Source organism: Acanthochromis polyacanthus, chromosome 12, assembly GCF_021347895.1.
Source record: "Acanthochromis polyacanthus isolate Apoly-LR-REF ecotype Palm Island chromosome 12, KAUST_Apoly_ChrSc, whole genome shotgun sequence".
NCBI classification, from domain to species: Eukaryota; Metazoa; Chordata; class Actinopteri; family Pomacentridae; genus Acanthochromis; species Acanthochromis polyacanthus.
This window is the reverse complement of record NC_067124.1, coordinates 40867146-40881338: the sequence shown is the minus strand read 5'-3', so window position 1 is coordinate 40881338 and position 14193 is coordinate 40867146. Positions and strand designations below refer to the sequence as shown.

At 43.0% G+C, this 14193-nt stretch overlaps 1 protein-coding gene and 1 long non-coding RNA gene across 18 annotated transcripts; one reads left to right on the top strand and one right to left on the bottom strand.

Annotated features, from left to right (window-relative positions):
* The first annotated feature begins 795 nt into the window (after window positions 1–795).
* Window positions 796–2094, top strand: LOC127536576 (uncharacterized). 16 transcript variants are annotated; one of them, XR_007945611.1, is made up of 5 exons: window positions 799–1310; window positions 1359–1517; window positions 1584–1672; window positions 1784–1861; window positions 1972–2088. It is a non-coding gene; the product is annotated as an uncharacterized LOC127536576 (long non-coding RNA). The 16 variants fall into 16 exon arrangements; XR_007945625.1 differs by adding an exon at window positions 1706–1739 and having other exon boundaries at window positions 800–1369; XR_007945617.1 differs by adding an exon at window positions 1706–1772 and having other exon boundaries at window positions 801–1369; window positions 1806–1861.
* Window positions 2095–3248: 1154 nt separating this feature from the next.
* Window positions 3249–11947, bottom strand: LOC110959697 (circadian-associated transcriptional repressor-like). 2 transcript variants are annotated; one of them, XM_051957361.1, is made up of 6 exons: window positions 11784–11947; window positions 10517–10900; window positions 8447–8522; window positions 8196–8274; window positions 6785–6968; window positions 3249–6703 (listed from the first exon to the last, which is right to left on the bottom strand). In XM_051957361.1, the coding sequence occupies exons 2-6, from the start codon at window positions 10856–10858 to the stop codon at window positions 6122–6124; spliced, it is 1263 nt and encodes a 420-aa protein (XP_051813321.1). In that variant the 5' UTR covers window positions 10859–10900; window positions 11784–11947; the 3' UTR covers window positions 3249–6121. The 2 variants fall into 2 exon arrangements, with proteins under 2 accessions (XP_051813321.1, XP_022062353.2); XM_022206661.2 differs by having other exon boundaries at window positions 10517–10858.
* Window positions 11948–14193: the final 2246 nt, after the last annotated feature.

Sequence of the window (14193 nt, the reverse complement as noted above, 5' to 3'; positions counted from 1 at the left end):
GTTGAACTGAACCGTGGTGGTGAAGAGGGACCTCAAGGATAAGATCTCAGTTTACCATCCATCTACGTTCCAACCCTCACCTATGGTCATGAGCTCTGGGTAGTGACCCAAAGAATGAGATCATGGATACAAGCGTCTGAAATGAGCTTCCTCTGTAGGGTGTCTGGGCTCAGCCTTAGAGATAGGAGGAGAAGATCAGACATCTGGAGGGAGCTCAGAGTAGAGCCGCTGATCCTTCACCTCTGAAGGAACCAGTGGAGGTGGTTTGGACATCTGGTTCTGATCCTCCAGGGAGACTTCCTCTGGAGGTTTTCTGAACATGTCCTCCTGGGAGGAGACCCCGGGGTAGATCCAGAACATGGAGGGATTATGTATCTCATCTGGCCTGGGAACGCCTCGGTATCCTCCAAGAAGAGCTGGAAAGTGTTGCTGGGAGGAGGAACATCTGGAATGGACTGCTTCATCTGGATGGATGGATGGATGGATGGATGATTGTTAAATAACATAAAATCTTGAGCTTAGCCTAACCCTAACCCTCCGTTCATGTGATATAGCTTCTGTTTACCCGCAGACGTGTTTTTAACGGAAACTGTTTTATTGCATGTGACTATTCTAGACATGGTTTTTTAACACATAATATGACAAAATTTTAAAAATGCATCAACATCTCAGTGTTTTACTGTCTTTTCTCACCAGTTTTTGTCATTTCCAGGTAGAATGAATCTAAAGATTCATTTTAAGTTGAGATCTGGAGACTGATTTTGGGTTTAACAGCAGATATTTACTCCTCAGATCTGGTGTTTGTGCTTCAGTAGCAGCTGATTGGAGGATCAGCGTCCCACCACCTCCTCCTCCTCCCAGTCAGATTACAGAGTCTCCTGAACCAGCCTCCTCACCCTCCTCACCCTTCCTCACCCCTCCTCTCATTTTACAGCCTCTAAATCTGCACCCCATGGAGTCGCACATCTGTTTGGTCAGAGCTGCTTTCCAAACCAGGAGTCACAAAACACCAACAGACAGTTTCCCAAAATGTGTCATTTATTAAAAGATTTTTCTGTTTGTTTTTGTATCATTATTGGAAAAAGACAGAAAAATAAGCCAGAGAGTGGAGGATGTGGGGGAGTAAATATCACAAGAAAGACGAGAGGTGAGAGTTTAGCTGGGAAAGAAGAGATGCTAACGGGATTTAAAGGAGATCAAGGGAGGCAGAGGGGGAGGCAGAGGGGAGATAGAGGGGAGGTAGAGGGGAGATAGATAAAAAAAGAAAAAAAAGGGAGATAGAGGGGAAGTAGAGGGGAGATAGAGGGGAGGTAGAGGGGAGATAGAAGGGAGATAGATAAAAAAGAAAAAAAAGGGAGATAGAGGGGAAGTAGAGGGGAGATAGATAAAAAAAGAAAAAAAAGGGAGATAGAGGGGAAGTAGAGGGGAGATAGAGGGGTAGTAGAGGGGAAGTAGAGGGGAGATAGAGGGGACGTAGAAGGGAGATAGATAAAAAAGAAAAGGGAGATAGAGGGGAAGTAGAGGGGAGATAGAGGGGAGATAGCGGGGTAGTAGAGGGGAGATAGAGGGGTAGTAGAAGGGAGATAGAGGGGAGATAGAGGGGAAGTAGAGGGGAGATAGAGGGGAAGTAGAGGGGAGATAGAGGGGGAGATAGAGGGGAGATAGAGGGGAAGTAGAGGGGAGATAGAGGGGAGATAGAGGGGAGATAGAGGGGGAGATAGAGGGGAGATAGAGGGGAAGTAGAGGGGAGATAGAGGGGAGATAGAGGGGAAGTAGAGGGGAGATAGAGGAGTAGTAGAGGGGAGATAGAGGGGAAGTAGAGGGGAGATAGAGGGGGAGATAGAGGGGAGATAGAGGGGAAGTAGAGGGAGATAGAGGGGGAGATAGAGGGGAGATAGAGGGAAGTAGAGGGGAGATAGAGGGGGAGATAGAGGGGAGATAGAGGGGGAGATAGAGGGGAGATAGAGGGAGATAGAGGGGAGGTAGAGGGGAGACAGAAGGGAGGTAGAGGGGAGGCTATAGTCTACACTAAAAGAGAAGAAGAAGAAGAAGGCAGGTAAAACAAAGATTGTAGTCGGACCGTGACGGTCGCCGCAGTATAAAACTTACATGAAAAATGAACAATGAAAAATAAGTGCAATTGGTTTCTCTGTCACCACAAATCTGATTCAGAAAGAAAAGAACAACCCAGGAGTGGAGGAAGACTCCCCCGGTCTCGGACCTGCACCGATCTGAGGGTTTTACACTCCAAACACATAAAATAAAAGCGATCATAATATGTACAGTTCAGGTGGATCCATTCAGAGCAGAGTTTCTAATCTGGAGCTGGAATCAGAGCGACAGCAGCACCGCTAATACACAGCTCCTCTTACATTTACAGCTGCACCGTTATGCGTTTAGTTTCAAGTTTATCAAGAGCACCAGCTACAAATGCAGTTTGATCGGTTCCTCTGCTGATCGGAAAACAAAAAAAGAAAGAAAAAAAGGCTACGCTCAAATATTACACGACAAACAGCAGCTAGCGGGGGCTAACAGTTAGCAGTCAGTCGATCAATTGGATGTTTGGTTGATAAAACAGCAGAAAAAGTTGAAGAGATGTTCAGTTTACTGTCACAGAGGAATGAAACCAGAAAATATTCACATTTAAAAAGCTGCAATCGGAGAATTTAGACTAGTTGGTGACTACTCAATACTCAACAAATAACTGATTAATTAATTAATCAATTAGTTGTTTGGTCTGTAAACCGTCAAAAGATGGTGAATAAATATTCAGTTTAGTGTCATACATGAGAAAAGAAACCAAGAAATATTCACATTTAAGAAGCTGCAATCACAGAATAGTTGGAGATAACAGTCAACAGCTAAACGATTACTCACTGCAGCTACCGATTATTTTCTCAACGAATCGACTGGTTGTTCAGTTGATAAAATGTCAGAAAATGGTGGGAAGATCTTCAGTTTCCTGTCAGAGAGGAATCACAGAATTTAGACTGCTTTATAAAACTAGATATTTAAAATAGTTCGCAATAATCTAAGAATTAAAAATGAATAGATTAATGGATTAATCATTGCAGTTTAGGTGAAAAATGTTGACTGTTATAATAAATCAAATCAATAATAAATAAATCAAAACATATTCACATGTAAGAAGCTATAAAGAATCTAGACTTTTTTCTTTTCAAAAAATACTCAAACCAATTAATCAATTCCTGAAATAGTTGGCGATAGTTTCAGTAGTTGGCAACTGATTAATCGTTGCAGCTCATTTATTTATATAATCCATAAAATGTCACAAATAGGGGGAAGAAAAACACACATTTACTGTCACCAAGGAGAAACCAAAACATAGCATTTAAGAAGCGACAATGAGAGAATTTAGACTTTTTTCTTCTAAATAACACTCAAAACAATTTGAGAAATTGTCAAAATAGTTGGCGATAAATTTAACAATTCACAAATAGTTGAATAATCGTTGCAGCTTAATCGTTTGATCTATAAAATGTCAGAAATAGTGAAAAAAGCACATTTACTGTGAACAAGGAGAAAGAAACCAAAAAACATATACATTTGAGAAGCTGCAACCAGAGAATTTAGAGTTTTTCTCTAAAAAAATACTCAAACCAATTCATCCATCATCTGAATAGTTGGCGATTATTTCATTAGTTGATAGCTAATCAATAAATTGTTGATGTTGGCAGTCGGGAATCGTTGTAGGTGACAGTGGAGACTAATAATGAGTTTCTTTGTTGATCATTCTGTTGATTATTTTCTGGATTAATTGATGAGTCGTTTGGTTTATAAAATGTGAAAATGGTGAAAAATGTTGATGTTTCCACAAATAAGCTGTTTTGTCCACAACGCAAAGACATTCAGCTGAGTTGGCAAGTAATCAATTAATCGATAGTAAAAGAAAAGTTGTCAATTAATTGATTAGTTGATAACTCATGGATGAACGGCTGGGGCGGTTGGAGTCTGGATTCGCTGTGGATGAAACCGGGTTTTAAGCAGTAGGAAGTTGAACAAACTTGATTTTGCTGTAATTTCAGAAGCAAGTGGACGACTCGGAGGCTTTCGTGACTGAACGTGGAGTGGTTTTGTCACATTTACGAGCAAACAATCAAAATGCAGTATGAATGCACTGAAAGCACCGAGTGCTTTTCTGAACACATCCTATTTGGTAAAAGGCACAGTAGTCCAAAAGTCCAACTGTAAAGATTTCACTTCCTTCTTTTTGTTTGATCCTGATAAAAACCACAAACGAAACAGCATCTTCCCAATCACCTCCACAAAAGTGTTGGCCGAACCGTGCGAGCACACGGCCGGCGATAATCAGCTGCCTGATAAATAAATACAAACAATAAATAGATGCAGTGTCATATCAACACATGAATAAATTAACTGTGGGACTCGAGAGTCGTACGTCTACGAGTGGTCTGTCGTTTTTCCTCAGGCTGGTTGTTTTAAAGTCTTTCTTGGATGTTTGTGACACCGGTTGGCGGTCGGGTTTTCCGATCCACAGCTCGACAGGAAACGCTGGATGTGACTTCGTCTCGATGCCGTCGATCCGCCGCCCAAAAAATTCTTGGATTACATTCGTAAGTTGTGACATCGTTTTTCTTTGAGTCTGACACACGTACAGTTTGATGCCGTGCTTTGTTCACGGCTTTCCTCACGTCACTAGCTACAAGATTCTCAGCGACTTCAGTGTCACTTTTCTTACCTCTGCAAGTCAGATGCTTCAGTTCTATCTACAAGTGAATCTAAAGTCAAACAGCTGTCTGGTCAGAAAGGCCAACTCATGCTTTCCCAGTCCGCAAAGTGTCTCCAGACTATTCTCCACCTGTGGAGAATGGTCTGACTGCACTTAGGCAAATGATAATGGGCTTTGTACTTCTTTAAGGTTCTAAGCCCAGGATGCAGTGACTGTGGCCCTGCAAAAAGAATCGTTTTGGTCGAATATCTGCATGCAGGGACCGGGTAATTTACTGAAAGAACCAAGCAGAATGGATTTGAACTTTTCCATGTTTGGGAGGCTGTTCAGAAGTTGTTGTTTCCTATAGCGAAGGAGATTGTGAGACGGTGAGGGAGAAGAAAGACGCTGAAATACACAGCGGACGTATACATGAATAGGACATCAGGAGAATTAGACCCTAACCCAAGTTACGGTCTAATTCTCCTGACTGCTAACACATCGATGAAAAACAAATGCTTGTTATGACGAGGAACTAATTCATCATTTACAGAGTTAGAATTGAAGTAGTTGTGCCAGACTTTGGAGATTTTTAATTTGTACGTGTTTTCAAGTTTTAAAATCTCCAGAGATCGGCTAAACTCAGCAAGGACGATGAGCGGCATTATTTTCTCGTCCAGTAGCAGTCTTCTCCTCTGCAACATCACCAAAAACAACATACAAATGGAAACATGCTACAGTCTAATCTGTAACCAGAGGCTTCATCGACAAAGAATCCATTGGAGCCCTGAGTGTTTTTCTGTTTGTCATGTGGGCCGATGATGCTGACCGATGTGGACTTGTTGTACTACCTATAGAAACCATGAGTTGGCCTTGAGACTAGAAGCAATTCACTGTTTTACTCACTCAGTATTGAATCATAACTGGAGTTACCTCGTCACAATAAACATCGGAAGCTTTCATTCTCAGTACTGACATCAGGTTTTCTGCGTTCAGAGTCCTTCAAGTTCGATGAAACATCTTCCTCTGAATACGTTGATTGCTTTCATGCTGAAGAGGAACTTTTCATTCGCGCCTCGAGATTCTTCACAATCTGTCCTATCAGTCTTTAATCCTGTAACCTGTATATTCCTTTAAGAGTTCTCTTTATCTTTACCCTTCAACACACAACTACCTTTGTGCACGTATTTAGATTATGGAATCATGGTAGGTTTCATTTATGTCCTGTTGTTTGAACTAACTGTTGTTTTGATGAGTTTTGTTTGAGCCATCATTTGATTTCTGTCACCGACAACTCCTCCCTCCTTCTTCTTCTCTTTAACTCTTGTATATTCGTGGGTCTTCAGCCTCTTTCCTTCTTCCCGTCGCAGCAGCAGCAGCAGCTTTCAGCCCGGTGGTGGAACAGACGGCGGTGGAACAGATCAGAGCTGATCAGGTCTCTAAGCTGGTCGGACAAACCCGGGGCAAAGGCTTCAGTGTGACATGAAGAGGAGGTTGGCTTTGACCTTGACACGTCTCAGCGTTCTCACTCTGTGGTCCAGCAACAGGCTGGCTTTGGCACTGGATTGGCTTCTTCAGGCTCTTGGGCTGCTTGTAGGGCGTGGTCGAGGAGACGGAGCTGTCCTGCGTGGCCGGACTACCCTTCCGGCCAGCCGTCAGGTCGCCGTTGACCGCTGACGTCGTGGCCTCATGTGAAACTTTTCTTGGGGACAGGATTGGGGCGACGTGGACCCAAGTCAGGCTTGGCTCGGAGCTCTGACCTGCTTTGTACTTTGGCAGCTTCTCTGCTTCCTCGCGGTCACTGTCTCTTTCCTTTGTGTTGTTATTTAGCTGGTTGTCGCCAGCCACATCTAGAGAACTCTGGTTCACATCAGATGCTGGTGCTGGAGAAGGAGCAGGGCCGTCCCCTTCGTCCTGATCGAGGCCCTTCTCTTGTGCGCTGATTCGAGGACACTTGAGAAGGACGGGGGAAGGCGAGGTGGACTCGGTCCCCGTCCAGCTGAGTCTACGCTTCTGCAAAACAAACAGGGGAGTTAATTATGAGTGAATGTGACGTTCCTTTTGTGGTGGAGCTGAGGCCAAGTAAGCTCCAACCTTGACGGGAATGTGTAGCTGATCCCGGTGTTTGTGCGGCGGCATGGAGCCGGAAGCGTCCTGGAGAGATCGACCCGGAGACGTGGCGACGCTGGAGGCTGCAGACACCGGCTGAGTGGGGATCTGAGGAAACCAGAGCTTCAGCATCATCTCCACCTGCAGCAGAGTGTTCAGATACTTCTCCCTAAAGGTGACAAAGAAAAGGAAGAGCGTACATCTGGACATTTATTACCATTCTGCACATTGAGCCCAGTAAAGTTTCTACAGAAGTTTTTCTGCTCTGCTGGTGAACACTGGAGCTTGACTTTCCCCCGGGACTGTTCAATAAAACATGCAACAGGAGACGAGGCTGGAAATGTAACACCGCCTCACTGTTCCTGCAAAGTTTAGGAATCATTTACATCCTCAACTCGGATGTCAGGTGATGCTGGGAAAGAACTTCACGAGGTGCCAAACATTTTAAAACCACATTATTTTGATAGATATTACAGTACAAGTCACAGTTTTGGTGATAGTTTCTTTTCCACAAAAAAAGATTAAATGTATTTTGAAAATATCTGAGAACACGTTTTGTCTCTGTAGAGCCACAAAGCTTCAGTTACGAACCCCAAAACCTGCCGAGGGGTTGTAAAGGCGTGCCGTCCTAAAAAACGCAAAACAATCACACACGTGTTCAGAAAACAGTAAACTAATGTTTGACGTGCCGTTTTACCAGGAAAGCGAACAATCAAAGCTTAGAAATGTCATATTTCATCAAAATTACTTTATTCGACGTCTTATTTTTTAATCACCAAAAATGAAGTGTTTTCATGAACCTGATTCTGCAAAAAACTAAAAATGAAAGACGTTAATAAAATAATAAATAATAGTAATACTTTATTTACTTAGCAGCCTTAAAAAGACAATCAAAGCATGAAAACACAGAGACAGTCAGGAGAGACATCAGGAGGCACTAATTAGCTAAATTAGCCAACAAAGGAAGTTTAACAACCCAAGAATAAGACTGAAGACTAAAAGTTAGAAATTAAAATCTAAATAACTACAACAGATTAAAGCTAACAGTAAACATGAAAGAAGGTCCATAAAAGTGGTTTTCAGAAATGATTGAATGGTTTAGATGAGACACAAATATGAGGGTTTTCAGGTGAACTGCAGGAAATGCAAAATTAGCAATCAAGAAAATCAAAGCCTACTTTTGTTTTTTGTCCTTCTAACTGTGCCGTACGCCACAAATCACAATCGTCTCTAAGTTCACTCATGACTTTGCTGTTTTCACGGAGGTGCAGGAGGAATAACGTGTTAAATGGTTTATCGTGACTCCTTCTATCCAAATAAAGCAGCTCCTGTACTTTCTACACTGTGATGACAGGAAGTGTTGGGCTGTAGTTGGACAATGTGCATGACGTCTTACCCGCTGTTGGGTCTCTGTAAAACCCCCACAATCCTCTGGATTCGATCCATGGCAACGCTCTGCTGGAAACTGCTCAAACCTGTGGTCAAAAACACAATCCTCCGGTCAGCGTTTACAGCGAGCAGCCTATCGGTAAACTATGCTGAGCTAATGATTCAGACTGTCGCTGCACGCTGCTGCACAAACCCACACATCACAGAAACTCGAGTTCAAGCAGCTACAACTTCTGCCGGCGATGTAAAGATGCTTACCGCGGTCGAATCGGCCCGTCTTCAGTCCATTCAGCAGCTCCAGCAGAGGCCGAACAAAACCCTGCAGCTCAGCACACTGACAGAGGAAACAGGAGAGAAGATGGATTAGCACTCAGGCCTGCTGTCTGAAGCATCTGCTGGGCTTTCCTCTGACTCTGCTTCGTCATCCTTCCTCTCATCTCTACACATCTGTTTTTCCACATAATTGTCATGCAAATGTGAAGCAAACTTTACGATAGCGTTGCTTATTTAAACCGACAGTTCAGTAAAGAAAAGTCGTATTACCTTTGCTGACATGTTTCCACAGACTCACAGATCTGTCAATCCGACCACGTGATAAAAAGGACACGCCACCAAACGTCAGATGAAGACAGCAGAAACATGTCAGCAAAGCTAATACAACTTTTCTTTACTGAATCGTCGGTTTAAATTAGCAACGCTGTCGTATAGTAACGGACGACAAAATGAACCTAATCCAACTATGTGAAGCAAACTTTTTGAAATGTCCCAAAATAGTGAAAAAAAAAGCATGTGAGCAGAAAAACTGGGCTGTGTATTGGTCAGCAGGCGGCAGTATGAGCTACCCTAACCCTGGACTAAACAGAGGAGAAGAAAAAGAAAAAACATACAAGGAAGCTCTAAGCAGGGAAACGAGTAATTCTTCTTCATGTCGAAAGAAGTGGAAAAAGCTCAACAGTCACATGAGTTGAAGGTCTGCTGAGTCAAAGCTTGTCCAAAAAATGCAACAAGGCGCTCAGTAGGTCTGTCAGAACCACCTCAAGCGACCATAAATGATTTTGTCACTTCCTTGGAGGAATAGCTTCGGCACTGCCATAGCTAATGGGGATCCAAATAAATCAAATCAAATCCTTAAGTCTTGCATATTCACAGCATTTCCACAGCACTGAGGAGAACGGTCTGACTGCACCTCTTATTATTCTGTTATGGGGTGACTGAAAAAAGCTCTGGTTTGTTCGGATTTCTTTAAGCAGCGTGGGGAAATCTACACAAGTTTCATTAATCCAGATCTTATTTCACAATGTTTTGTTAACTCTGGAGAATCATCTGATTGTAACTGCTCACAAAACACACAAACCTCGACACAAAGTCTAATAGGGCTGGCCCCAATAGTGGTTTCTGGCCCTATTAAAGACGAATATAGGAATATGTGTTCCACCCCGTAACGTCCGGGGGTGGGGTGGGGGGGCTTGTGGCGGAGACGCCCGAATATTCGGATCCGTTCGTCTGGTTTCCCGGGTCCAAATTTTGCCTCGTTTTGTCTTCAGTTAAACTGAAGAATTCCCAAACAGCGGAGGTCTTCAGCATCTTGTGTTTATGCAACAAAGTGAAGCGTGACGTCAGAGTCGGCAGCAACCCGGACTTTCAGGTGGTAAGAAACAGGAACGGAGGAGCTGAGATGAGCCGAACACGACGGAATGAGCCGAAATGGGCCGAAGGCGCAGGGAAGAGACGAGCTCCGAATATTCCTATTTTCGTCTGGGGGGAGGAGGGGTGATCACATAGAAATATGTGTATATGTTTATGTGATCACAGGACGGGATGAGCCGATATGAGCCGATGTGGGCCGAAGGTGGAGGGAAGACAGTAACGCCGAATATTCTTTCTGCCAGGTAACGGGGGGTGGGGGTGGGTGCGAACATTCGGATACAAAAATTAAAATCCAGATACCACCGTAGCGAACGAATACTCGGGATATTCGGGTCCAGCCCTAAAGTCTACACCAGTGAGTCAGACCAGTCAAAATGCACAGAAGAACACTACTTCATGCTTTCCACGTTCATACAGACCTGTTTTCACAACACTTTTCAGTTCAGGAGAACGGTCTGACTGCTCCTCTTTATCATTCTGCTGTAGGGTGATTTAAAAAAGCTCTGGTTTGCTTGCATTTCTTCAAACCAATCACAGTTGGTGGTTTGGAGGTTGTTGCTGTTGTTGTATGAAAAATTTCGTCCCCTAAGTCTATATCCGGTGAGTCAGAACTTTCTCCGACACCAAACTTGAAACTATGCCAACAGAACTTGAAAACAGCTGGAGTAGGGCTCTCATTACCTTCTGAGCAAACAGCAGATCTCCCTGTGATTTGGGGGTCTGTCCCATCGGATCTGTCTTGCCGGCCCGGGCCTCCTTGCCCTCTGACCGGTCCGACTCCTCTTCTTCCTCCTTGTCGGTGAACCCGTCGCAGGTCCATTGTGACCCGGGACTCTCTGACCCGCCGTCCCCGCCGGCCGCCGTCCCGCCCGCCTCGCCCACGACAACGGAGGACGAGCTGTCGGTCAGGAAGACGTCGGCGTCGTCCTCGGCCTGCTCCGAGTCGCTGAGCAGGAGGAGGCCGTCGCTGGAGCTCAGGGAGTCGAAGGAGGGCTGGGACAAGGTGCTGCCCTGGGACTGCATCTAACACCGGGTAGATTCAGGTTAAAAACCACACTGGCATGTCTGCAGCGGGACAGGAAGTGGAAAGGAGCACAAACAACACTCCATTTTGCCATCTCTCAGCCAAAAATACTAACCCCTACTACTCAAAATGGTGGGTCTATCAGTGCCCTAGTTTAGCATGGAGCAGACTGGGACTGGGGGAGGCAGCAGCACAATGCTACAGTCTGGCTCCCATTGAGGAGATTCAGGCTGGAGGAGAGTAAACTGAGGGGGGATGGGAGCTGGTAGTGGAATCAGAATAGAGCCTCTCAGCCTCCGGAGCTGGCGTGGCCCCTCCTCTCCTCTCCTCTCGTTCGCCATCCCCCCTTTGGATTCTCAAAGCTCCCTGCTTCCTCCCATCTCTGCCTTCATCCTGTTCGCTCTGCTCTTCCTCTTCCTCACATTTTACAGAGAGCCGAGCATCTCCGGACATGTGCCTCTTTTCTCATCCAACACATTCACCCAAACACAGCATCAAACCAGACGTCCCACTTCTGTCCTGTTTTTATTTACACTAGCTCTGCTGGATGGAGGTGATGGGACAGGTAGGAGCAGAGGTAGGAGCAGAGGTAGGAGCAGAGGTAGGAGCAGAGGTAGGACCATGAGGCTGGCCGTACGATGCCAAGCAACCATTAGAAATGTCAGGAATGAACCCGGGTGACAACAGAGCAGAAACCAGATCCACTCTAATTATACAAGCGTTTATCTAATAACAATAATGATAATAATAATAATGATAATAATAATAATAATAATAATAATAATGACAATGATAATAATAATAGAGCCATTTATTCACAGAAATCATGACAGAAATGGGCTTTAAACCGCTGAAACACAGACAGGACACTCCTTCAGGACTACTTACAGAAAGCAGAGAAGCAGAAGAACCAGCAGCACTCACCTTCTCTCAGGTAAATCAGCAGCTTCTTCCTTCCGGTGCTCCGGTTCCGGTACCGGCTGTGGTCCGTAGATAACCCGGCAGCAGCAGCCCCGGTGCCGTTCATCGGTCTGAGCCTCCGCTGCTTCTTTCTCTCTCCGGTTTACGAGCGTCAACATGTGCGCGGATCCACGTGCCCACGTTTTGCACGCATCCCATTGGCTGTCGTCCCGGCGGAGGCGCGTCCCATTGGCTGCTGGGTCCAGCCAGTGGCGGCTTTACGGGGCGCCCATTGGACGGCCGCCCGGGCACTCACGGCCCCGCCCACTCATGCGTCTCCCGTGTGCGTGGATCCGGGCAGGGCCGCTACTACGGAGAACAGTAAACACGCGCGCGTGCATGATATGTTCTATACATCGGAGTCGGACGCACGCAGACACGTAGCTCACGTCCACCCCCACGCAAAAACACAAACAAGCCGAGACCAGCAGCCCGCTGGAGCTTATGGAGCTTATGGAGAAAAAAATGAGCCAGAAGGTCCAGAGGAGGAACCAGAGGAGGAGCAGCATCACGATGAGACTCCAGCAGAAACAGATCTACTGCCACACCTCTGACCTTCACTGGAGTCACAGAAAAACCTGCAAATATGAAGCTTTCTGGAGCCCAACACCACAATGATCATGAAATGTGACACTGAACAACACGATTACGAAATAAAGCAACAAAAAATACACAAAAGGACTCCAGCAATGCGAACAAGAAAGAAAAACGAAAAAAAAATACACAAAAAGTCCAGCAATACGATCAAGAAAGAAAAATGAAAAAAAAAATACACAAAAAGACTCCAGCAATACTAACAAGAAAGAAAATGAAAAAAAATACACAAAAAGACTCCAGCAATACTAACAAGAAAGAAAAATGAAAAAAAAATACACAAAAGTCCAGCAATACGATCAAGAAAGAAAATGAAAAAAAAATACACAAAAAGACTCCAGCAATACTAACAAGAAAGAAAAATGAAAAAAAAATACACAAAAAGTCCAGCAATACGATCAAGAAAGAAAATGAAAAAAAAAATACACAAAAAGTCCAGCAATACGATCAAGAAAGAAAAATGAAAAAAAAAATACACAAAAAGACTCCAGCAATACTAACAAGAAAGAAAAATGAAAAAAAAATACACAAAAAGACTCCAGCAATACTAACAAGAAAGAAAAATGAAAAAAAAATACACAAAAAGACTCCAGCAATACTAACAAGAAAGAAAATGAAAAAAAAAATACACAAAAAGTCCAGCAATACGATCAAGAAAGAAAATGAAAAAAAAATACACAAAAAGTCCAGCAATACGATCAAGAAAGAAAAATGAAAAAAAAATACACAAAAAGACTCCAGCAATACTAACAAGAAAGAAAATGAAAAAAAATACACAAAAAGACTCCAGCAATACGATCAAGAAAGAAAATGAAAAAAAATACACAAAAAGACTCCAGCAATACGATCAAGAAAGAAAATGAAAAAAAATACACAAAAAGACTCCAGCAATACTAACAAGAAAGAAAAATGAAAAAAAAAATACACAAAAAGACTCCAGCAATACGATCAAGAAAGAAAATGAAAAAAAAATACACAAAAAGACTCCAGCAATACGATCAAGAAAGAAAATGAAAAAAAATACACAAAAAGACTCCAGCAATACGATCAAGAAAGAAAATGAAAAAAAATACACAAAAAGACTCCAGCAATACTAACAAGAAAGAAAAATGAAAAAAAAAATACACAAAAAGACTCCAGCAATACGATCAAGAAAGAAAATGAAAAAAAATACACAAAAAGACTCCAGCAATACGATCAAGAAAGAAAATGAAAAAAAATACACAAAAAGACTCCAGCAATACGATCAAGAAAGAAAATGAAAAAAAAATACACAAAAGACTCCAGCAATACGATCAAGAAAGAAAATGAAAAAAAAATACACAAAAAGTCCAGCAATACGATCAAGAAAGAAAAATGAAAAAAAAATACACAAAAAGACTCCAGCAATACTAACAAGAAAGAAAATGAAAAAAAAATACACAAAAAGACTCCAGCAATACTAACAAGAAAGAAAATGAAAAAAAATACACAAAAGTCCAGCAATACGATCAAGAAAGAAAAATGAAAAAAAAAATACACAAAATGACTCCAGCAATACTAACAAGAAAGAAAAACGAAAAAAAAATACACAAAAAGTCCAGCAATACTAACAAGAAAGAAAATGAAAAAAAAATACACAAAAAGACTCCAGCAATACTAACAAGAAAGAAAATGAAAAAAAATACACAAAAAGACTCCAGCAATGCGAACAAGACAGAAAAATGAGTCACTAAGAGAGAAAAATGAAGAAAAAACAACAACAAAAATGAGAAACAAGAGGAGATAAAGCGACACAAAC